The 24,566-nt window shown below is 39.4% G+C and overlaps 3 protein-coding genes across 3 annotated transcripts in view; 2 read left to right on the top strand and 1 right to left on the bottom strand.

Annotated features, from left to right (window-relative positions):
* zgc:92749 (elongation of very long chain fatty acids protein) overlaps window positions 1-328 on the top strand; it is a 238,241-nt gene extending 237,913 nt beyond the window's left edge. The window contains exon 5 of the transcript XR_007424486.1: window positions 186-328. The gene's annotated coding sequence lies outside the window, so the exon portion shown is untranslated. The remainder of the gene's footprint in view (window positions 1-185) is intronic.
* chst3b (carbohydrate (chondroitin 6) sulfotransferase 3b) overlaps window positions 1-747 on the top strand; it is a 303,775-nt gene extending 303,028 nt beyond the window's left edge. Inside the window, exon 4 of the transcript XR_007424485.1 lies at window positions 736-747. The gene's annotated coding sequence lies outside the window, so the exon portion shown is untranslated. The remainder of the gene's footprint in view (window positions 1-735) is intronic.
* A 4,363-nt stretch (window positions 748-5,110) lies between these two features.
* On the bottom strand, window positions 5,111-21,587 carry LOC103028304 (G-protein coupled receptor 26). The gene is made up of 3 exons (XM_022666079.2): window positions 20,669-21,587; window positions 17,098-17,211; window positions 5,111-7,155 (listed from the first exon to the last, which is right to left on the bottom strand). The coding sequence occupies exons 1-3, from the start codon at window positions 21,451-21,453 to the stop codon at window positions 6,888-6,890; spliced, it is 1,167 nt and encodes a 388-aa protein (XP_022521800.1). The 5' UTR covers window positions 21,454-21,587; the 3' UTR covers window positions 5,111-6,887.
* Between the last annotated feature and the right edge of the window lie 2,979 nt (window positions 21,588-24,566).

The raw sequence follows: 24,566 nt of genomic DNA, 5'->3' as shown, positions 1-24,566 counted from the left end.
TATGGCTCTGAAAATACATAGCTTAGAGTTGAAGATACTACCTTACAGACCCCAGTAATACAGTGCTGAAAAAATAAATAAATAAATAATAATAATAATTATAATAATAATAAGAGAACACCTAAAAATTATGAGTTTCTTTTATTTTACCAAATTAAAACTTCCGGAATATAATCAAGAGGAAGATGGATGATCACAAGCCATCAAACCAAACTGAACTGCTTGAATTTTTGCACCAGGAGTAAAGGCATAAAGTTATCCAAAAGCAGTGTGTAAGACTGGTGGAGGAGAACATGCCAAGATGCATGAAAACTGTGATTAAAAAACACATTTACTACTGAAAATATAATCCTTACTTGACCTTTAATGTCTAAAGAGTTGCACCTGTCTTAACACTCTTTTCAATGAGGGGAATAAGAACAAACATCTTTTTTGGGTTTTATTGAAATTTTATTACCACATTTGTAAAAGCTCATGAAAAAAATGTGTACCTTAGGGTTTACAATGTCTGCTAAAGGGTGTTAATCTGAATATCTGTTTAACCTATCATCTCAATTGATGGCAAATGCTCTACTGAGCAAGTCAGATCTCACTTTATTTGAGTTCTCCTGCACTCTTAGCTTTCAGATAATGAAAGGCGATATAAGAACATACTTGAAACAGGTGGGAAACAGTGTTTTCTACCAAATTTGCAGTTAATAATAATAAATAATAATGTTCTACCAGACCAATGAGCTTCAATTAGCACTCTGCTACAAAGACTTCACACTTCTGATACAGAAATCCATATAGTTATTACATACACACACTAACACACACTCATATATACTTATATATAGCTGCTCACACTCATACACTCAAATACACACAAACCCAGCAGTTTCAGAGCAGTATCAGGAGTGCATTCTTTACTCTTGGGCCCAATCCCATTTCTCTTTTGTACCCCTACCCCTTGTTTTTGAGTGTAACCCTTCCCCTTTAGAAAAGAGTGAAGTGGAAGGAGTGAAATCCTCCCCATAAGAATTGGGACAAACCTTCGAGCACCTGATACAGATAAACAGCTCTGGAAAAAATTAAGGGACCACTTCAGTTTCTGATTCAGTTTCTCTGATTTTGCTATTTATAGGTTTATGTTTGGGTAAACTGAACATTGTTGTGTTATTCTATAAACTACAGACAAAATTGGAAGACATTCCAAAAAAAATATTGTCATTTAGAGCATTTATTTGCAGAAAATGAGAAATGGCTGAAATAACAAAACAATAAAAATATGCAGAGCTTTCAGACCTCAAATAATGCAAATAAAACAAGATCATATTCATAAAGTTGTAAGAGTTCAGAAATCAATATTTGGTGTTTTCATGCATCTTGGCATGTTCTCCTCCACCAGTTTTACACACTGCTTTTGGATAACTTTATGCCTTTACTCCTTGTGCAAAAATTCAAGCAGTTCAGCTTGGTTTGATGGCTTGTGATCATCCATCTTCCTCTTGATTATATTCCAGAGGTTTTCAATTTGGTAAAATCAAAGGAACTCATCATTTTTTAGTGGTCTCTTATTTTGTTCCAGCTGTTTAACTATTTAACTTCAGGGCATCATATGTCTTCAGAAAGGGGGCAGGTTATGCAGCAACTAATTATTATTGCCCATTCCTTTCCTGTCCCACCTTAAATGCAGCAGCCTTTGCTGTCTGTTGCACTATTTAAGGTGGAACGGGAAAGTTAGCTGGCTAGCAAACTTTTAGCTTTATGCTTGTTATGAAGAAAGTGACTTACCCTACAGCCTAACAAGCATTGGGACACTATACCCTTAGGAGTGCACTCGCAAAACAGAGGGGTGGAGCTAAGGGTTGAAATGGTATTAGGCCTTATAGTTTACTTAGTTTTAGAAAATGAACTGGCCTATAGGCCTTGCTTTTATTTTTTATCTGCAGAGACTGTTCATTTGAACAGTATGGAGAGATGGAGCTATATAAATAAACAAATAAAACTGGCTTTTTTATAAAATGACTTTTAAAAATATTAAGCGACCTATAGTATATCCTTCTAAAGGGTTTTCGCAATGCTCTTTGCTACCTTACACCCTGTCAACAGTCTATTTTCACGCCTTGAAAAATGAAAATAGCGTCGGAGTTTAAGAATCTACACTGATTGGTGTGGTAGACTGGAAGTGAGGTGTGTTCAGGTACATGACTGGCGTAAAACCTGACTTTTACTGAACAATAAACATAATAAAGAATAAAATAACTTCCAGCAGGTCAGTATCCTCTGCTGAGATGCACAAAGCTCCACACTGTTAAGATACGAACGCGCCAAAGTCGATAGATCGTTTAAATAGAGTCCTAAAAGTTGTTCCCTAAAATGTAACAAACAAAAATGTCATTTTTGGATGATCTGTTTCTTTTTATCTACAAAGACTCAGAGACAGAAGCTAAAACACATGATGTAATATAACATTGTTTTAATATAGATGAGGTGGCCTTTTCGTTATTTACACTTTAATCAAGAGAGTCAAGAGAGTAAATATGTTCAGAGGTAGTTGGTTGCTGGGTCTACAATTTTATTTTTTAAAAATTCTTCTGCTTAAGTTCCATTAGCAAATTCCAGCAGCACTGCTGTGTCTGATCCACTTGAACCAGTACAACACACACTAACACACACTGCCACCACGCCTCAGCGGGACTGAAAAGCTTAACGTTGATCAGTGCATTAAAACAAAAGTTTGACTATAATGAATCTACTGCTGTTAATGGTTTAGCACTAGGATGATTTCAGAATTGTGAGGGAAGAAACCCTCCCTCTCCTCAACCAGTAGAGGGATAACAGCCAACTGTGCTCTCTCAGACTCTGGCTGCTGATGGCAAGCAGCATTCTAACCAACAATCCTCAGATCATAGTGACAGAGCCTTAGTCTTAATTTACGTTGTTGATATATATATATATTTGTTTGTACTCATTTTTGGCTCAGTTTAGTTGAGATAGTTAGCCCACCCACTCACTAGGTATAACCCTAGGTCCAAGAAGAAGAGCTTCAAAAGTTAATTAGGCTCTGTTCAGACTGCCAGGCCCAATCTGATTTTAAAAAATCTACATTGTAACCACATTTAAAGAAGACTTTAAAATGTGCTTGCAATCGTATTTGCACAGATCCCACTAAATTCTCAAATCAGATTTCAGTGCTTCTGATTGGGCATGTAACAATTCTCTTGACCAATAAAGTGGGGTGGCAGATTACAAAAGGTCTCTAAGGCTTTCTTTAAATAACAGGTCAATTTGGACCAAATCTGACTTTTTTGTCATAGTATGTGACACAGATCTCTCTGTGTAAACAGCGAAAAAACACACTGAATCTTCTGATCTTCACATTTTCAATTCCGATTTGGGTCATTTCAATATGTGGTATTAGTGGCCATGAGACTCTTTATGAACAACCAGATCAGAATTCCTGCGACTTTTATGTCAAACAGAAGAAAAAGGCAAGTGATGAGACCAGAAAGTGAGCGTGAGTAGACAGGAAAAAGATCAGCAGCAGTGATTTGAGGACTTAAGTGGAGAAAAAAAATAATTTTGGAACTTTGAACTACTCGGATTCATGCTGCGAAAACACTTTAATGTAATTATTGTTTATGTTACTTATCATTATTATATATATTTCTTTCTTTCTGAGGGCCATGTGGGTGGGTAGACGGTTAAGTTTTGTGGAGGTGTGTCAACTTAAAGAATTTTTGTAGAATATCCTTGTATTTATAATTCTTCTTTCTTCGAAAACCTTACTGAGATGGAGCTTCCGTCAGAACTCATTCATAGCTCTTGAGATTCTGGCTTGTGTTAAAGTGAAACTTAACATGAAGCATTGCTCATGCGTGCCACTTACAAAGAGCAAAGTCAGATATGGGTCACATTATAAAGATTGTGTGAACAGCCTAAACTAAATATCAGACTTTGTCAGAAAATCAGATTTGGTCCACTTTTACATGAGAATCTAATCACCTACAACAAATAGCAGTCCGGACAGTCATCTCAACAAATCTGATCTGAGAAACCAATCAGATTTTTCATGCAGTCTGAACATACACATATTGCCAAAGGTATTTGCTCGCTGATTGAAATCATTGAACTTTAATTCCAAATTCTTTCATGGCCACCGGTTTATAAAACCAAGTGCCTAGACATGTAGATTGCTTCTACTACAAACATTAGTTAAAGAATAGGTTGCTCTCAGCAGCTCAGTAAATTCTAGGGTGGTACCGTGATAGGATGCCTGTACCTGTACAACAAGTCCAGTCGTGAAATTTCCTTCTCACTACTAAATATTCCATAGTCAACTGTCAGTGATATGAGAACAAAGCTAAAAGTGACTGGGAATAAAGGCAACTCAGCAACAAAGAGATAGGCTACATAAAATGACATGAGAGCAAGGTCAGTGGATGATGAGGTGCATACAGTGACATGCAAAGAGCTATATGTGGTGGAAAAGTAAAAAAAAAAAAACACTGCTCATCACCCTGAACGCACCATCCCCACTGTGAAACATGGTGGAGGTGGCATCATGCTGTGGGGATGCTTTTCTTTTATTCAGCAGGGGCAGGAAAGCTGATCAGAATTGATGGGAAGATGGATGGAGCTTAATACAGGAGAATCCTGGAAGAAAACCTGTTGGAGGTTGTAAAAGACTTGAACATGGAGAGGAAATAGACCTTCCAGCAAGACAATGACCCTAAACATACAGCCAGAGCTACAGTCGAATGCTTTAGATCAAATAATATTCATGTGTCAGAATGGCACAGTCAAAGTCCTGACCTAGCAAGACAATGAAAGCCATGTATCAATTTTCATTCAATTTCAATTGTGAGCTACTTTATGTTGGTTTATCACTTAGAATCTCAATAAAATCCACATCCATGTTTGTGGTTTTAAGGTGACAAAATGAATACTTTTGCAAGCCACTGTAGTTGCAAAGGCCACCAACATACTGTGTTCAGTCAGTCACTACAGACCTAGAAACTTCAAGTGGCCTTCAGACTAGCTCAAGAACTTACAGTAGAGCATAGAGCAGGGGTCGACAATTAAGTTTGGCAGATATTTTCCAAGCCATTACATGGTGGCCCGCAAAAAAAAAAATCTGTTTTGGAAAATGAAGTGTACAGACTTGTAGCTCTCCAGCCCAGAGGGTTGTTGAACCCAATTGCAGATCAGTTGATCCCAAAGCAGGTAAACCCAAGAAAAAAGGAAAAAAATAAATAAATAAACACACTGCTCTTCACGTGGGATTGAATCCGTGTCGCCAGGGTCACGGTCCAATACACTATCGCTGCCCCGGATAGTGAATTGGGACATGGCCAGCAAAAATGCCCTTAAAAGAAGATAGAGAGCCCAAGAAAGGGCAGAAAAATGAGAACGGGTGGAAATCAGCTCAATCCAAACCTTATATTACTAAACACAAGGGAGGTGAGCAGATACCTTTGGAAATATAGTGTAGTTTAAAAGATCTGTTTAAGGCAATTATCTGCCAATATGGTTCCAATATCTCTAAACATCCCTACAAAAGAAGGCGAGGTGGGCGACACATGGGTAGATAATTATGATCTGCTAATAATTACCAGCACCCTGTTTCAGGTCTACAGTAGGAGCACCTACAGGTCAATTACAAAGCTAATTGCCCTCAATCGTAATGCAGTGACTCTAAAGGAAAAAGGTATTAACTTGCGCCGAAGGCTGTGATTCGTCCAATAGGATCTTCTGGCTCAAGAAACCCTGTCAATTAGGCTACACTCGATCTAGGCCAGGCTTGAGTGCGGTCCAGCTGGACTTCCCTCCGTCCACCCTTCTCAGCTGCCAACCACTGGCTCTAATTGGTTTCAGAGAGTGTTAGATACAGTGTGTGTGTGTGTGTGTGTTGGAGTAGGAATGGGAATGGGAATGGTGGTGGTGGTGGGGGAACACAACAGGAGTTGGACGTTTTCAATAAGAAATTCAGAATTCAGAGCTTGCACTGTACGTTCATGGGTTCATGGATCGTAGGTTCTGCATTTAATTCTGCCCCATCATTCACTCTGTAGTGAATCAAAGCCAGAGAATCAAAGGCAGAAAGAAATATACAGTAGATTAGACACTTTAAAACAGTTTCTATAGATGTAGAGTTCTGGAAACCGTCTAGAAAGTCTAGAAAATGTTCCTTTACACCATTACTTTTCACACTAGAACTTAGTTAGTCTCAAAGATAGTCTCTAGAATACAGTAGATAGCAGCACTAAACTCCAGTCTAGGGAGCACATTGAGTTTGAGCTAGTTACAGGTGCTACATTTCAGTAAACTCGTCTATCCAAGTGCATGCATTTCCTTTGGAAACAGTGTAGTGTAGTCTCACAATCGCACCACTAATAATCCTAATAATAACAGCCAGTGTAGATCTCACAAATGGACATACTGTATGTAGATAAATAGAAACTCCTGACCAAAAGAAATCCAACATCTATCCAAATCCACTTCTGCCTTCCGCTCCTGTAACATCTTTCAACCTTAAATATCCAAAGGAGCCTGAATACTTTCTCAATACTTTTTTTTCTTAGCGTCTGTTGAAATGTACAGCTTCAGTAGTGCAGCTTCAGTGCAGCAGTTGGTAGAAAAATCCTACAAAAATCTCTCCAGAGATTAAAACGTATTAAAACTCCTGAACCGCAGGAGCTGTGGAGCGTTCACATATGACGGGACATCCAAGAGCCTTCTATTCCAAAGGGAATTAACCCAAAATATGTCTGAAGCTTCCTGGAATCCATGACCAGCTCTGGTACATTCCCACAGAAGAGTGCAATACCAGCCAATCCCAGCTGTATGTATGTTTGTTTGTTGGTTGGTTTTTGGAGTAGGATATGACCTCCTCCATCTCCTCATGGCGCTCCATCCTTCTCCGTCCGTTCTCTGTTCAAGTCAATGGTCTGCAGGACGGTGCTGGGTCCATTGGTGCGCTGCCATTCAGTTGAGTTCAGCGAGGTCCGTTTGAGGAGCCGGTTGAGAAGGTCGGAGCAGGTTTTCCGGTACTGGTGTCGGAGCAGCGAGTAGATGAAGGGGTCGCACGCCGCCTTACTGTAGCTCAAACATTTACACAGCACCCCCCACTGCTCGCTTATGTGAACTCCAGGCCATAGCTCCAGAATCCTACCAAGAGAGAGAAAAGAGAGAAATGCTAAATTAGAGTATAAAAACACACATTCGTTTTTTTTAAATAGTAGAACCCAAAAGGGAAAGTGGGATTGCAATGCTGTTCAGATGTTCAGAAAGAAGAGATATAGGTTAATTAAGTCCTGCAACCAGTGGCCCTACCTTTCTGACTACCTCAGAAATGGAGGAGGAAAATAGCTTGGAAGGAACCAAGACTCTTATGTACCTTATATTATCACATGTACTATTAAGAACAATACAAAAAAGTGTTTGCCCCATTAGTAAACACAAAATGCAGTTTTTAAATGAAAGTTTTTTATTTTTAAGGGAGAAAAAAATCCAAACCTACATGGCCCTGTGTAAAAAGTGTTTCCTTGGCAGTTAAAACATAATTTAACTGTGGTTTATCACACCTGAGTTCAATTTCTCTAGTCCACACCCAGGCCTGATTACTGCCACACCTGTTCTTAATTAAGAAATAACTTAAATAGGACCTGCCTGACAAAGCAAAGTAGACAAAACGATACTCAAAAGCTAAACATCATGCCAATTTCCAAAGGAATGGATAAAAATGGAAGCAATTGAAGTAGTTGAATCAAGTAATTGAAATATATCAGTATGGAACAGGTTATAAAGCCATTTTCAAAGTTTTGGGACTCCAGAGACCCACAGTAAGAGACATTATCCACAAATAGTAAAACATGGAACAGTGGTGAACCTTCCCAGGAGTGGCCGGCCAACAAAAATTACCCCAAGAGCGCAGCAATGACTTATCCAAGAGGTCACAAAAGACCCCACAACAACATCCAAATAATTGCAGGTCTCACTTGCCTAAGTTAAGGTCAGCGTTTATAACTCCAGCATAAGAAAGAGACTAGACAAAAATGGCAGAATGCCAAGACGAAAACCACTGCTGAGCAAAAAGAATATTAAAGCTCGTCCCCCCCAAGACTTTTGGGAAAATACTCTGTGGACTGACGAGATAAAAGTTGATGTTTTGACTAATATTTCAATTAGTCGGATGATATGAAATCTTTAATAGTGACAAACATGCAAAAAAATACGAAATCATCACAGTATATAGAAGTGGGTACCCATCCTCCTCTGGTCGGGCAGCTTATAAATTAATGTTACAAAGTTATTATACATCTAAACATGTCTAATATATTCAGGGAGAATCTGTTAGAAAATTCCTAGTTAGAGTTGATAGAAACTTTGATGTAATCGGTAGTGGAGAGTGTGCAACTTCTATCACTCTGGATGGGTTGGTGACAGGAGAACCTGAGAGTTGTAGATCTTTCGGCATGAGTTTATGAGTTTACTATCATTAACATCAGTTTAATTACACTGTATCTCATTAGACCATAGAACATGGTTCCATTAATCCATGTCCTTTGTTGACATGTCTTCAGAAAACTGTTTGTGGGCTTTCTTGTGCACAGACTTTAGAAGAATCTACCTTCAAGAGTCTCCCTCCTGCTCTTTTAAAACACTGGATGATCTTATACACAATATACGGAAATAAAATCCATACAGCAGTGTGTAATGTACAATATCCACAATTACTGATCACTTTTAGCCCAACAGAACTATTCCCAGCATGAACACACAGTGACTCTATTATTCCTGACTGTCTGAGCTGCAGTCTCCTGAAGGAGCTTATTATTCTGCTTCATTCTCGTGTCTCAGTTCTGGATCTTCATGCTTACAGCAGGAAGAGTAGAACGTACTGAAACTGAATTCTTGAGCTGAGCCCGGTCGAGTGGGAAGCGCTATTTTCAGTGGAGAGGTCAAAGGTGCAGCGAAAATGGTCAAAAATGGTCAACACTGAAAACGCAGGGCCTGCAGTGGAAACACGAGTTCACATTCCTGACTGATCCAGCGGCGCAGAGAGCAGAAACCTTAGAACATGATCTGTTCCAGTTTTACTCACTACAGGTCACTAAATTTCACTTTTAATACAAATCATAATGATATTTAATGTCTGCATTTGCATGAAGAACATTAAAAAAACATCTGTATTATATGTTAAACATACAACATATTAAAAAGCTTTAAAAACTTTAAAACCTTTTTAATCTTTAAAGAAGCTTCAATAACTGATGTATAAAGCATAATAATTACACTACACTGCAAAATAGACAATAGACAATATATACACATATTGAAACATATAGTTTTATACTAACCACAACATCTGCCAATGGGGTAAGCACATTTTTTAGTAAGATTTCTTAAAAATTGCAATTGCAAAGTTAGTGAAGTAAAACTTGGATTAAGCAAATTACTTTTTTTTTTTTTTACTTCACTTAGGACATAAGAATCAGAATAACTAGACTGGTCACTTTTTGTGCTTATTTTGAAATCAAATTACTATTATTCCTAAAATTAGTAAATTATCATTATTTCTAAAATATTAAAAATAATCTTGCATTTAAAATGCTTAATACGACAAACACATTTATTAGTAAAAAGATTCATTGCCTTGAAATCAAATCATTTTACCTTACTAAGATTTAGTTTTTGCACTGTATATGCCCGAATATTTGTGGACATGCCTCCAAATGAATGTATTTAGCAGTTTAAATAAATTGCACCCATTGCTGAACCAGATGTCAAATGTAATATGTCAAGTAATACATTTATAAAACATAAAATGACAATAAAGGTAATAATAAAATGATAGGATGAGATAAAATGAATAATAATGGACTAAAACATAATAATAAAAATATAAAAACATAAGGATAAAAATAAATAAATAAATAAATAAATACATTAATTAATTAATTAATTATTTAATAAATTAAAATCTAATGAATAAAACAATACAAATTAAATCATAACAGAAAGAATTAACTCAGTTAAAGCAGTCGCAGGCTTTCTGATGGAATGGTTCACAGTAGCTAAAAGCAGATTTTTCCAGTTCCAGTAAAAACTCTCTGTGCTTAACAAGTAATCCAGCTGCTGGAGCGAGTCTAATATGTACTGTTATTTATTGAGATCAGATAAGAGATATTAGCTGGCAAATGGCCAGAAAAAGATTTATATATAAAAATAAGCCAATGAGATTCTCTTTGTGCAGTGTGTATATAATTGCTGTCCATTGAAAAAAAAGAGACTTCATTTTTGTTGATTTATGTTTTTTTTTTTTTACATAATTTTAACACAACTGTCCCTAATACTGTGTGAAGATTTATTGATGAATGGACCATAAAAAATTCACCAAAATTATTGGAAATTAACTCCTTTTACATTGACTTCCATTGAAATTTGAAGAGGCTTTCTCTCCCTCCTGTAAAGTTGCTGTTTTCTTTTCATTGGACAACAATGATATTTGACTGTTTTTATGGGAAATCTTCAAAATGACCCCTATTACTGATCTTCTCCTCTTTCATCTTCTCAGCAACATTCACACACTCACACCCTGCTGAGATTACTGGTACACCAGTCTGATTATCTGCTGAATAAACTCCAGTAGCTCAGGAACACAACGCGTCCCAGTCCCACCCGACGCTCGAAACAACAACACCAATGAGGAACTGACTCCCAGCCGCAGATCCGTCGCTTCATTTTCTCTCTCCTTCTGTTCTGCTCTTCTGAGGAGTGGAGTTATGAGGTTGTGCCGCTCTCGCAGAGGGATTTCCACCCTCTCTTAGCCAATTTCCACCCGTCAAAATCCCCTTCACTCCATGGAGCAGGAAGTCCTCCCCCGCAGGAGGAGCGGTGCACGCTGGAGCTCTGAGGGTCGCTAACAATCCAATTAATTTTTCATCACTAGCGTCGCGTGAGCGTTCGACTGGAGGCGAGCGGCCAATTAAAAGCCTGTTATGTTCCCCGGTTCTCGTGACCCGGCGCACCAAGCTTTTCATGCTTATCGGGAGGATTTCCAGTAACGTCTCGCGGTGTTTGTGTTTGAGTTAACTCCGATCGGGGGAACGAGCGCCGAGACTCAGAGTGCTGCTGTTTTCTAATCACCCTGAGTGACTGCAGTGTTCATTACTAACGTCACTCACACAGTTCTAATGAAGCAGTACAGTACTGTAACCATTTACTGAAGCTCCGAAAAACTCGCTAATGACTATAAATCAACAACAATAACAGCAATAAACAACACAAAACAACTATAATGGGGCTCCCGTTATGATACGCTACTTTCAATCGTTTTCCTTCTACATCAGCGGTCGGAGTGCGAGAGAGCACAGTGGGCCATGATGATAGCCGGTGTTCTGTCCAGTTGTGCTACCCTGCCAAATCGTGCAAGCCTAGCGTATATTTAACTGTAAAAATGCAAAAGAAGCACCATATTAGAGCATGCTCCCAGTAGAAATCCCAGTAGATTTAGCGTTAGTATATTTGGATAGCATAAATCACTGTATCATGGTTATGGCAATAAGCGGTCATTACATACTGCTTTTGGAATGTTTCAAATAATAATTACTAAATGTATTATTATTATTATTATTATTATTATTAGTTTTCATTTTCTCTTTTTTCTGCAATGACAGTGAGTTCTATTTTGTAACAGACTTATTATATAAAAAAACATGATAAATAATTAAATAGTGTAGGTCAGCGCATGCGCAGTGCCTTTAGGAAGCACATATCGATGGGTAACATAATTTGACAGAACACCAGCACAGGCTTCTGTTGGCTGATGCCTCAGAGCTGGGGATCTGGTGCTTTCTGAGCATCATAATGGCTGTCTTCTTGATAAAAGTGGAGATAATTACCATGACATAATTTCGATCGATTCCGACGAAATATCGAAATCATGACACCCCTACTATATACCCCATTTTAGACCAATCAGAACACTTTCCGCAGCTTTTTGTAGCTGTTGGAGATTAATAGGTTAATTTATTAACTCATGCGGGTTGGGTTTATTCTGCGTTCATAAGGAACCGCCTCAGAACCACTTATTATACTAATACTTACAGCTCCAGTAAAATCCAGGGTGACATTGACTTAGAATGAGTAAATGAACAAGAGACAAATGGCCCTGTGGGTACACACACACGCACACACACACACACACTCTCTCACACACACACACATGCTCTATGTTGAGTATTCCCCCCCATCGCTGTAAGATGGCAGCTGGCGTGTATAAAAGCTTTGCTGTGTTATTTTATTATAATCCTCAGCATCGCGCTCGGCTCTTCAGATATAATTAATGACAACACACTCACTGAACCATCCGAGCCTGCCAGGCACGCTCTACACACACACACACTACACACACACTCATATACACACTCCTATACACACACACACACAGCCCTAAACACAATTACAATAAAGCCATCAATCACACGTATTGAGAAATATAGGCTGTTGGGTAAAGAAAGCGAGGCCATTAGCACATTAGCGCATTAGCTGTCACTCCTTTATATGAAGAGCACAAGGCGGAGGCCTGAAGATGAGCTCTTTTTTTTCCAGCTCTCCACCCTTACTTCACCTCTTTCATTTCATTTATACCAACATAATGAATCTGCACCTCCACTAAGAATCAGTTCCTATAGGAGATTGTGAGTATTTACTCAGAGATGGCCATGCACTCAGCTTTTATACACACTAAAGAAAAAGGGATGATTGTGATGATACATGTGATGATACATGTTATGATACAGACTCCGCCTTTTTTCAACTGCCACCAATGTACCATTCAACGTGAAAGAAATAGGAAAGAGGAAAGCGTCGGATCACCAGCCCTGATACATTAGCCAACAGAAGGCTGTGGCGGCCAGAACGGCTTACTGTACTCTCTCAGACTCCGGCTGCTGATGTAGAAGCAGCATGACCTTGGTCTACTGAGCAACCTGAAGACTCATTTTTCCTCATTTCCCTTAATTTCTGTTGTTGGTTACTCTATAGATATATCTGAGGTGGAAGACCACACAGGCAAATCAAATCTGATGTCTATTTGCTGTCTTTGTGTTTATACAGTACAGTTGAGAAACTCACAATTTAATCCTTTTCTGTAATTGGTGGATTTGTACATCAGTTTTGTGCAGAACTGGCCAATGAATACTCAGAAAAGCTGTACTTTAGAAAATGACTTTAATTTTAAGTCCAGGCTTTACTGCAGTGCTTTATATTTAGGGTGGCCGCCTTGACAACAAATCTTCTAAGAAGTTCCACTTTTGTCATGTCAGTCTAAAAAAAAAATTACCCAAAGTCTTGGGAATCATCAAGATATTTTTTTTTTGGTGAATTTGGCAATTTTTGTTCAGTTTTTGCCTTAGAAAGAATACCATTTTCACCCAGCCTCTTTCTTAATAATGAATAATTAACACTGACCTTAACTGAGGCAAGACCTGCAGTTCTTTAAATGTTGTTCTGGGTTCTCTTATGACCTCCTGGATGAGTTGTCCATGCCCTTTTACAATACTTTCGTTTGGCCAGTCACTCCTGGAAGAGTTCACCAGTGTTTCTGTGGACCAGTGGAGTCCTGTAGCCTTAAAAATTACTTTGTAACCTTTGCTAGGTTGATGTGATCCGTTGTTGAGTTGCTGTTTTTTTCAGATTGCGGCGTAATTTGTTGCTTTTTGAGATCTTTTAGCTGCTTCTTGTTCTCAGACAGGTTCTACTTAAGTGATTAAGTGATTGACTCTACAGCTCTGGCAGTAATCAGGCCTGGTTGTGGTTAGTGAACTGGTTTTGATTGGCTTGAATAGCTTTTTTTTCTCCCTTTATGAATGAAATCATCATTTAAAGTATTCTCTCTGTCTCCTATTAAAGTTGTAAATGTAAGTATGGCAAAAAAGCAAAAACTAAAGAAATCTGTAAGGAGGCAAGCACTTTTTTACATCATTGTATGTGTTGATGGAGAACCCAAATAAAATAATGAATGTGTTTAGAAACATCTTCACTTCTTCTCTTGTCCAAAGAAGAACCGCCTCCAAATGAACTAGTGGACGTTCAGTATGTAGATACTGTACATTGATCCAGAGTAAACTGTACACTCAATCAGAGAGTTCATCAGATACTTCAGCCCAGCCTGTATCTTCATTTAAACAGCTGGAAGCGTCTGATAAGACAACAAAGAGCAAAGATTAAAGACAAGATGAAGGGAATCCCAGTGCAAACCACGGGAGAGCAATTAGCCATCGCAGAATTAATGATATGGGATATGTTTTAATTTGATTTTTCGCTCCCATTTTAATTTGATTCATGCTCAGCTGAGTCTGGAAAAACAAACATTAGAAAGATGGTTGTGATGAATAACCAGTGTGAGAAATGATTCCCTAGAAATGTGAGGCTTTTCCACTGAATCACAATGAGGAGTTTGGTCAAAAGGCTGCAGAACACAATAATGTCAGATGACATTGTGAGGAGAAGCTGAAATTTTGTTCCCACAAATACTAAGCGACTAAGAGCTGAGGTTCAGCGAGTTTGTTCTAGAGTAAAAAAAAAAAAAAGCAGTTAAAGCAACATGATCTCACATACAAACGTCTATATAGGCGAATGTTTCAGCCATAATTGGACTTTTTCACTCGTCCATGAGGAATGCTGTTCAAGAAAATACACACAAGCTCTCACACAACCAGTTCAAAATGTCCTTGAAGAAGAATTGAGAAAATAGCTCTATCCGACATCCAAAGTCTAGGCTACAGACGTGAGATGAGCTGCATTAATCAGGCTCTACATCTACGGCCATAAAAAATACAACTATTGTTCAGAACAGCAGTGGGTAAAGTAGATAGAACATGTCGTGTGTTTTTATACAAACTATGCTTTCTCTAATGGACTGGAATCGTGCCTGATGCTATAACAACTAAAGGAACAAGCCAGAGACCTACAGTATATACACTGCAAAAACATTCATTGGTGAAAACTATACAAAATATATGTAAATTTAGACTTATATGCTTATATTAAGCAAAACACTCTGCCAGTGGGGTAAGCTAATTTTTCTTGGTAAGATTTCTTTAAAAAAGTAATCAAAAAGTCTCAAAATAAGTAAAATAAGACTTAAATTAAGCAAAAATAACAGATTTTGTTGCCTTAAATTTTTGTGCTTATTTTTGAGTTCAAATTATGTAAAATAAGATGAAAATTTTAAGTTAGACTGAATAAGATTATTATTCCAAAAATAAGCTAAATAATCTTACTTACTCTAACTTACAAAGCTTAATAAGACAAAAAGTCTTGTCAGAAAAGAAAATAAGGTCTATTGCCTTAAAAATCGAAAATTTCAGTTGCTAAGATTTAGTTTTTTGCAGTGTATAGACTATTGACCAAACAATGCTAACAATGCTAATTTGTTATTTGCTAAAGATTTTGCACTACTAAGCAAACAGGTACAATATTTTTCGCACTATACAGTACACTTAAAATCCTTTAATTTTCCAAAAATCGTCAGTGCGCCTTATAATCCAGTGCGCCTTATGTATGAATTTTACCAGTCAGGTATTAAGCAGCAGTAAAGACACTCCGCTGAAGTACAGCGTTATACAGGAGTTTCAGTTTAGTTTTCCAGCACAGAGACTGGAGCAGCATTAGCATTAGCCACTAACCGCGCTAGAATCTAGCTAGCTCTTTTGACGTTCAGAGGTGAGTATTATCAGACTGCAGCCTGCTGCTAACCCTGGATAGCACTGCGTGAGCAGTATTAGCATTAGCGGCTAATCGCTCCTAGGGCTAGCGCTTTTTTCGCGCAGAGGCGACTATTATCAGACTGTATTCTGCATTTTTACAGTGATAAAACAAGCTACATGGGACAGACCGCTAGCTAATATCACCCTGGCTTACTGGAGAACTCAGGGTTAAAAATATTATTGTTTACATGAAGAATAAACCCAACAGTTACTGTACATGAATTCTATTATGATCATTACTTAATAACACAACAACAGTGTGTGTAACACTTCCACACAAAGAAAAAGGCTTTAAATTTATAATTTAAAAAATGTGTTTTGATTAATTTTCTTTTACTCTGAACGTAAATGCCACCTAGAGATGTGCCATATTGTATTGGATACAATGATATCTCCAACATTTTTGAATATCGTAAACAATATTATACCCTGAAATATCGTGCCATATTACCCACAACTAATTATCACATCAGGGTACTACTTTGTTTGCTGTTTTTAGCAAAAGAAAACTTCACACTGTTCTCATTTCTAATTATGTATCTACTATGATTGTATCAGTCCATTATCATTTATTTACCTTTAATCCTGGATAAATGGAGACATTTGGAGTGCATTATCAGTATCATGACATCTCAGTTAGGGTTGTGCAATATTATATTGTATGCAATAGTGAAATGTAATTTTGATTTTGTTGCAGTAGTGTATTTTTTTTTCTTCAGTGTTTTGCCATAGCTCCAAGAGTATCATTATCGCGAAAAAAAAAAAGCATAAAATATTGTGATATTATTTTAGGACCATATCGCCCACCCCTATTGACACCACATTTAAGGTGGAACACAAACTTGCTAAACGTGAGTGAGATATAGATTTTACTAAAAATGAGACACATCTTGTTTTACTACTCTAGACGGTTCTAGTAACAGAGAAATAATAGAACATATTGCTAATGTTAGCTTGACCAAAAATACGGCTTGTTTTGGAACTGCTGGATGAGCTTTTACACTTAAGTTGGAATTTTAGGCAGAAGTGAAAAGTCTGGGGAAAATGCTAATGCTAACATGTTTGCTGAACGTGAGTGAGATATAGATTTACAAAAAATGAGACACATCTTGTTTTACTACTCTAGCAGGCTCTACGAACTTATCATTAATCTCCTTCACCCGTGGCTCAATGCTACGGCTCAATATGGGAATAGCAAGTGTACTTAAGTGTATAGTAACATAGACCCAACTAATCGATTATGAAGTTATTAAGTTGCCAACTATTTTAATAATTGATTTTAATTGATTTAATTGATTCGTTAGTTTCAGCTCTAACTAAGTGTAAGAACTTTTACCTTGTGATCACGTAGGGTCCGAAGCACAGCACGAAAGTTCCGATAAAGGTGCTGATCTTCCTGGTCGCTCGCTGCCGTCGCCTTCTCTGCTCCTCCAGACATCGCTGCCGAACACTAAAACAAATAACCAGCTGAGTGTAAGTACGTATAAGTTTTTTTACCTTTTCAGGACATACATGTGTGTGGCTAATGGATATTTTAGCTTGTCCAGAAATGCTTGTATAGCATTAGCATTTTAGGGAGCAATTTAAAGTGTGATTTTGTATTTACTGCAGTGGAGTAGAGAATTCTATTTTATTTTCGGCCATTTCAATCACAGTATTGAAAATCTAAGCTTACTGTAGATAAACGGAAGCACTTTACTCCCCCAAATAAACAGTTTTTAGGAGAAAAATCTGTGTAGATTAAAGTCTAGCACTCGTTTGAGTTTGAAAGAAAATGGGTTTTTTAAGAATTTAAGTTTTGTTTACTTTGGTGCCCCCAGAGGCAAGACCTGCGGAACTACAAGGGTCCCCTAAATTCGGGCACCTTACATTCAGCTTTAAATGCTCTATATTAACTGGAAAATATATATATACTTCTTTATATAATATATATAAACTAATATATATGCTTCTTTATTAATAATAACAGCTCTTATTATGATATTGGTGGATGATAATGTTTGTAATAATGTGTATTTTTGAATCGCTTATTTATTTGTGGGCACATCTTTGCCTGCACCACCTATTGGTGACAATGTGTTTTTGCACTGTGCCTATAGGATCCAGCTCCTTCCAGTGGTGTTTAATGCATGGACTGTATATAAGTATGGACAGGGCGTCCCCATTCACTCTCATTACAACGTTTTGAAGCCAAAATATGGCCAAAATGGAAGCTGCCATCTTGGCAAAGTGGAGCCAGAACTGGTGTGGCCGAGGTGGGAGGCGGGAGGCCATGTGACTGCCCAAACCCCGCCCTCCCTCTCTATTACTCTTTGCGTTTCACCGTCATTTTCACCAAACAAGTTACTTAACTTAGCTAACCTGAGTTGGCTAACCTAGTTAACTATTTAGCTTGCGTTAAGTACCCAGGGCATAGATTAAAAACCTAATCTATATACTAAAATTAGGTAAAAAAACAAAGTATGAACAAAAACTGCAGAGAACGTTTCCCTGAGGTCCTGTTACAACAGTTAACTGCTGAACAAGCTACTGCTTTACTTCAGAAATGTCATTTTTAAAGCTCCACTAGGTAGGATTAAGATTTTGTGCTTGTGGGCTCCCCCTACAGTTGCAGAGTGTAATAAATGTTTCAGACGGATTAGTTTCTCTTTCTCGTTTTCTGGATTTCACAGACATATTCGGTCTCTTTTCAGCTTCTGCCAGAGTGTCTGTATGTTAGTTTGTAAAGAATGAACCAGTAGTCCTTGTAGAACTGTTAGAACTAAAGGTCGGAAAGCAGGTCACAGTTCTCGTTAGCGTTGGTCGCGGCCGCCTCGGAAAACTTACAGAGTCTGGTTTGAGCTCAGAGGAGCTCCGGCACAGAGACGAGAGCACTGCTAATTCTCCTATTACACCTCAATGCAGCGTTGCAGTGAGTTTCAAGCTGTAATTTTACTTCTTTAAAAAGATCAAAAATCAAGGAAATCCTTGATGAGAGTAGCATCAGCATCGTCCTGAAGCTGATAGTTTAGGGCAGGTTGGTTGTGTAAGGCTGCTTTAACAGCAGTGTTAGTGTTAGTGTGTAAGTGTGATTATGAAACAGTCAGAGTGGAGCTGAAAGCCCATCTTCTCTGCAGGCCCTCGAGGCCTCGCTATCATAACGAAATGTCACGTCTTAGCGCGGGACGCTCAGTCCTGAGGCTGAACGCTGCTCCCTCGAGTACAGCAGCTAAAATAAGCTCCAGTCTCAGACTGCTCGCTTCTACAGATACTGATTATACTGACTTTAAACACAGGACTGTCCTTCACACAGCTTTAAATACAGTACTACATTTTTCTTACAGTCAGAGTATACACAGCTTTATTCATTAAAAATAATAAAAACTAATATTAATAAAATAATACAAACTAATAAAAATTGTAATAGTTATAATAATAACAACAACAATAATAATCATAATAATAAATATTATTGTTGTGGTTATAGTGGATGCTTCAATAATCAGATAGGGAGTGATCAGATGAGAGTAATCAGATAGGAATGATTAGAGGACGTAATCAGATGGGGAGTGATCTGATAAGAAGTAATCAGATGGAGAGTGATCAGATAGGAAATAATCAGATTCAGAGTAATCAGATAGGGAGTAATCAAAAAGGGAGTGATTAGATGAATGGTAATCAGATGGAGATTTATCAGATGGGGTGTAATCAGATAGGGAGTAATAAAATGAGGAATAATCAGATAGGAATGATTAGATTAAGTAACCAGATAGGGAGTGATTAGATGGAGAGTGATTAGATGGAGAGTAATCAGATGGGAAGTGATTAGATGAGGAGTGGTCAGATGGGGAGTGGTCAGATGAAGAGTAATTAGATGGGGAATAATTAGATGGGGAGTAATCAGATGGAGAGTAATCAGATATGGAGTAATTAGATAAAGAGAATAATTAGATAGGGAGTGATCAGATAGGAAATAATCAGATTCAGGGTAATCAGGTGGGGAGTAATCAAAAAGGGAGTGATCAGATGGGGGGTGATTAGATGGGGTGTAATCAGATAGGGAGTAATAAAATGAGGAATAATCAGATAGGAATGATTAGATGAAGTAATCAGAGGGAGTGATTAGATGGAGAGTAATCAGATGGAGAGTGATTAGATGGACAGTGATTAGATGAAAAGTAATCAGATAGAGTGATCAGATGGAGAGTAATTATAGGAGGGTGATTAGATGAAGGGTAATCAGATGGAGAGTGATCAGATGGAGAGTGATCAGATGGAGAGTGATCAGATGGAGAGTGATCAGATGGAGAGTGATTAGATGGAGAGTGATTAGATGAATAGTAATCAGATGGAGAGTGATTAGATGGAGAGTAATCAGATGGAGAGTGATTAGATGGAGAGTGATTAGATGAATAGTAATCAGATGGAGAGTGATTAGATGGAGAGTGATTAGATGAATAGTAATCAGATGGAGAGTGATTAGATGGAGAGTAATTAGATGAATAGTAATCAGATGGAGAGTGATTAGATGGAGAGTAATTATAGGAGGGTGATCAGATGAAGGGTAATCAGATGGAGAGTGATCAGATGGAGAGTAATCAGATGGAGAGTGATCAGATGGAGAGAAATTATAGGAGGGTGATCAGACGTAGAGTGATCAGATGGCGAGTAATAAGATGGTGATCAGATATAGAGTGACCTAAGTGCGAATCTTTAAGTGCGGAAGTGTACAGAACCCCTAACATTATGCACTGTCAAGATGATAGTGTAAATATGATAATAATAATAATAATAATAATAATAATAATAATAATAATAATAATAAATCAATAAATCAGTTGATTCACTGCATCAGATAAAAAATTGACAATACACAAAATTTGAATTCCTGGATCACGGTTCCGTTCAGAGCTCTGAAACCGACTCACCTGGGATGGATGTCCACGAGCAACACGAGCGTCTGCATGGTGATGACATCGATGCGCCTGCAGTGCACGCGGGCCACGCGCAGCACGCCGCGGTAGGTGACGCAGAGCACCGCGAGCGAGAGCGCGAAGGTGAGCACGTGGAAAGCGACGGTGAAGGTGGCGAAGTGCGCGCGCGCCGGTGCGTCCACTGCCGCCGCCTCCTCCTCTTCCTCCTCTTGTTGTTGTGGTTCTTCCTCGCGCAGCGTGCACGCGGCGTACAGCCGGTGGTAGCCAACCCAGGAGCGGCACGCGGCCGCCGCCGAGAAACACGCGGCGTGCGCCCACGCGCAGGCGAGAGCGCCGGCCGCGTGACGCCGCCTCATGCGCGAGCGGTAGCGCAGCGGCGACACGACCACCGCGAGCCAGCGGTCCACGCTCAGCGCCGCCGTGCTCAGCATCGCGCCCGCGCTCAGCAGCGTCTCCAGAGCGCCGAGCGCGCGGCATCCTCCGCCCCCCGAGGACGCGCCGGTGCCGGTGCCCCCGGTGCTGGTGGTAGTAGTGATAGTGGTGATAGTGGAGGTGTCCGGCGCGCGCCTGCCGGTTATTAGCACGGCGAGGGTGAGCGGCACGCTGGAGACGGAGAGCAGCAGGTCGCAGAGCGCGAGGCTGAGCGTAAAGAGCGCGGGTGCCTGCCGCCGGATCTCCGGGCTGCACGCGAAGCACGCGAGCACCAGCGCGTTGGCCGGCACGGACACGAGCATCACGGCCAGCAGCGCCGCGCAGGACAGCGCGTCCACCGCGTCCATAGCGCGCGTGTGAGAGAGGGAGAGCGAGCGCGCGCGCCAGACAGAGAGGGAGATTCCCCTCCTCCCGTCCTCCTCCACTCGCTCGCTCGCAGGCGCGCTCGCGCACGATGGATGGGATGGGATTCTCGCGCTACTCCTCAGAGCGCGCTTCCTCCTCTAGAGCTGTCCATCAAACAGAGATGAGTGGGGTGAGGTGGGGTTGGGAGAGGAGGATAGGGGGAGTTTCTCTCCGGTTCATGATGGATCTCTCCTTCAGTTGTCAATCAAATCAGGACCACCTTTTGGGACCTCTAGGTTTGTTAAAATGTACAGATCTGAGAAAAAAAATTAACCACTTAAAAAATGTGAGTTTCTTTGGTTTTACCAAATTTGAAAACCTCTGGAATATAATTAAGAGGAAGATGGATGATCACAAGCCATCAAACCAAGCTGAACTGCTTGAATTTTTTGCATTAGGAGTGGCATAAAGTTATCCAAAACAGTGTGTAAGACTGGTGGAGGAGAACATGCCAAGATGCATGAAAACTGTGATTAAAAAACAGGGTTATTCCAACAAATATTGATTTCTTTGCATTAATTGATTATTTGAACTGTGTTCTCTCTAGAATGATGAAGCTCCATCCAATTCTTCTGAATAAGAAGTGGTGATGCAATCAAATCCTCACAGCAATGCTTCAAAATCTAGTAGAACGTTTTTTCCCTACACAATAGAAATAGTGTTACAATGCTTATCTTTGTAAGGGGTTGCTAGGTGCCAAGTGATTTATGCGGTGCCTTGGACGGTTATTGGGTTGTTACTTTTGATAGTTGTTAAATTGCAATGGTAACCCAGGTGATTACTATTGGTTACAATGGTTTTGCTAGATGGTTGCTATGGGTTTGCTAAGTGGTTGCTATGGTATCCCAGGTGGTTATGGTAGTGCGCTCATCTCCAAAAAAGTAGAACAATTATAATAGAGATAACGACAATGAAAATAAAACTTTTGATATGGTGTGACCTCATGGCGATGGTGCAGTTGTGATGTGTTATATCATGAGTGAGTTACACTCTTACGATGTAACTTTATGTTTCATAAAGATTTTTGGCAGCATTTTTAGATAACCCAAAACCCTCCTAGTCTGTTAGCAGAACAAGACACTATCCAGAAGAATTTTTTAGTGCATATTGTTATTGTTGCGATTCATTGCTCTCATCCCTGATCTCGCTTGTAAAGCTGGTGTTGTGCTGAATTCAGCACCCCTACCAGGAAAATCACCCCTTTTGGGGAGCATGCACCCACCCTATCTTGGCTTTAACTTTACTTAGAAAATGGAAATACCCAAGATACTGTTCTATACTATGCTGACTCGTAAGAAATAAGGAAAAAGAAACGTCACCTGCAGCCTCTTCCGAGAGGAGGTGCTTTTCCTGGCGGGGGTGCTGAATTCAGCACCATATTAGTGCCTAAATCTGAGAGAATTGCTTTAGCTAACTTTACTTAAAAACGCTCTTCCAAGAGGGTGTGCTTTTTATGGCGCACTTTAAAATAAAAGTTTATTTTTAAACAATTTCTTCTTTTTCTGGAGTTTTTCTCCAGCTTTTGCTAAAATCTTATTCTTTTGATATATTCTCTCAAAATTAACCCCAAATTAAGCCCTCCCACATTAAAATTCTTCTGAAACCACTGCCATTACCCACCACAGTGGACAGTGCAGTGTGTGGTAATGATGGTGACCGGTGACCTCTGGCTAGAAATGTCTGTGTGAACAGACAAGTAATTCAAGTTGCAGAAATTCAGATTCCACATCCACATTCATTGCAGGAAACCCAACCCACATATCCCACAGTTCAGTGCATCGTTCCTTAGCCCAAACGAGACGTGGAAAAAGTCATGGGACACAATGCTGGTCCCTGTGCTACGTCAAAATAGGAGGAACAATAGTGTGACTGCCTCCTATAGTCCTGTAGTAGGCTAAATAGCAGCTGATGGAATTGTTACTTGGTTTCCAGACAGAAGAAGGACTTGGCTCCGCTCCATGAGAATGCTACCACAATAAGAAGGCCACGAGAGCTGAGTGATATCCAGGGCAGCGTGACCCAGCGAGCACAATAACATAAAAATAGAAAATTCTGTGAGTAAGTGTTCCATCAGCGATCCGAGCTGGAGTCTTCACTCAGCAGAGCTAATGTGCTGTGAAAGGCAGCTCCAGGAACCCACGCCTGTAGAAAAACCTTTTGTAAAGGGTCCACAGTACTGCATCTGTCCATTACTGTATACAGCCATGGATGCATACAGATGCAAGAAAAAAGTATGTGAACCCTGTGGGATTACTTGGATTTCTGCATAAATTGATAATTAAATGGACAGACAATAAAGAAACACAGTCTGCTTAAACTAATAGTTTAAGATTCACAGTGAGGGTGGAAAAAGTATGTTAACCTTTGGAATTAAAAACTGGTTGACCCTCTTTTGGCAGCAAAAACCTCAACCCAACGTTTCCTGTAGTTGCATTTCAAACATGTACAGCGATCATGAGGAATTTTGGACCATTCCTCTCCACAAAACTGTTTCAGTTCAGCAATATTCTCAGTTGGGTTTAGGTCAGGACTCTCCAGAAGGCATATTTTCTTCTGTTAAAGTCATTCGGTTGTTGATTTACTTCTATGTTTTGGGTCGTTGTCCTGTTGCATCATCCATCCTCTGTTGAGCTGCAGTTGGCGGACAGATGGTCTTAGTTTTCATGCAAAATGTCTTGGTAAACTTGGGAATTCATTTTTCTGTTGATGACGGAAATACGTCCAGGCCCTGAGGCATTGTGTGTTCCTTCCAAGCAACTCAATTTTGGTTTCATCTGTCCACAGTATATTGTGTCAGTACTGCTGTGGAACATCCAGGTAAGTCTTCAGCTGACACTCAAGGATTCTTCCTCACCTCATTGATCAGTCTGCGCTGTGCTTTTGCAGTCATCTTTACAGGAGGACCACGCCTAGGGAGAGTAGCAACAGTGCTGAACTTCCTCCATTTGTAGACTGTCTGTCTGTCTTACCATGAACACATGAACATCAAGGCTTTTAGAGATACATTTGTAACACTTTCCAGCTTCATGCAAGTCAACAATTTTTGAACGTAGGT

Source organism: Astyanax mexicanus, chromosome 15, assembly GCF_023375975.1.
Source record: "Astyanax mexicanus isolate ESR-SI-001 chromosome 15, AstMex3_surface, whole genome shotgun sequence".
Classification (NCBI taxonomy): domain Eukaryota; kingdom Metazoa; phylum Chordata; class Actinopteri; order Characiformes; family Acestrorhamphidae; genus Astyanax; species Astyanax mexicanus.
The sequence above is the reverse complement of the archived record's forward strand: the minus strand, read 5'-3'. Positions and strand labels throughout refer to the sequence as shown.

What these genes read in the sequence shown, in the direction of transcription:
- LOC103028304 (XM_022666079.2), bottom strand. Translation starts at nt 21,453, where the DNA reads ATGGACGCGGTGGACGCGCTGTCCTGCGCGGCGCTGCTGGCCGTGATG. An exon ending in CTCGTGGACATCCATCCCAG is followed by an intron (nt 17,212 to 20,668) that starts GTGAGTCGGTTT and finishes TATTTGTTTTAG; the next exon opens with TGTTCGGCAGCGATGTCTGG. An exon ending in GGACCCTACGTGATCACAAG is followed by an intron (nt 7,156 to 17,097) that starts GTAAAAGTTCTT and finishes CTCTCTTGGTAG; the next exon opens with GATTCTGGAGCTATGGCCTG.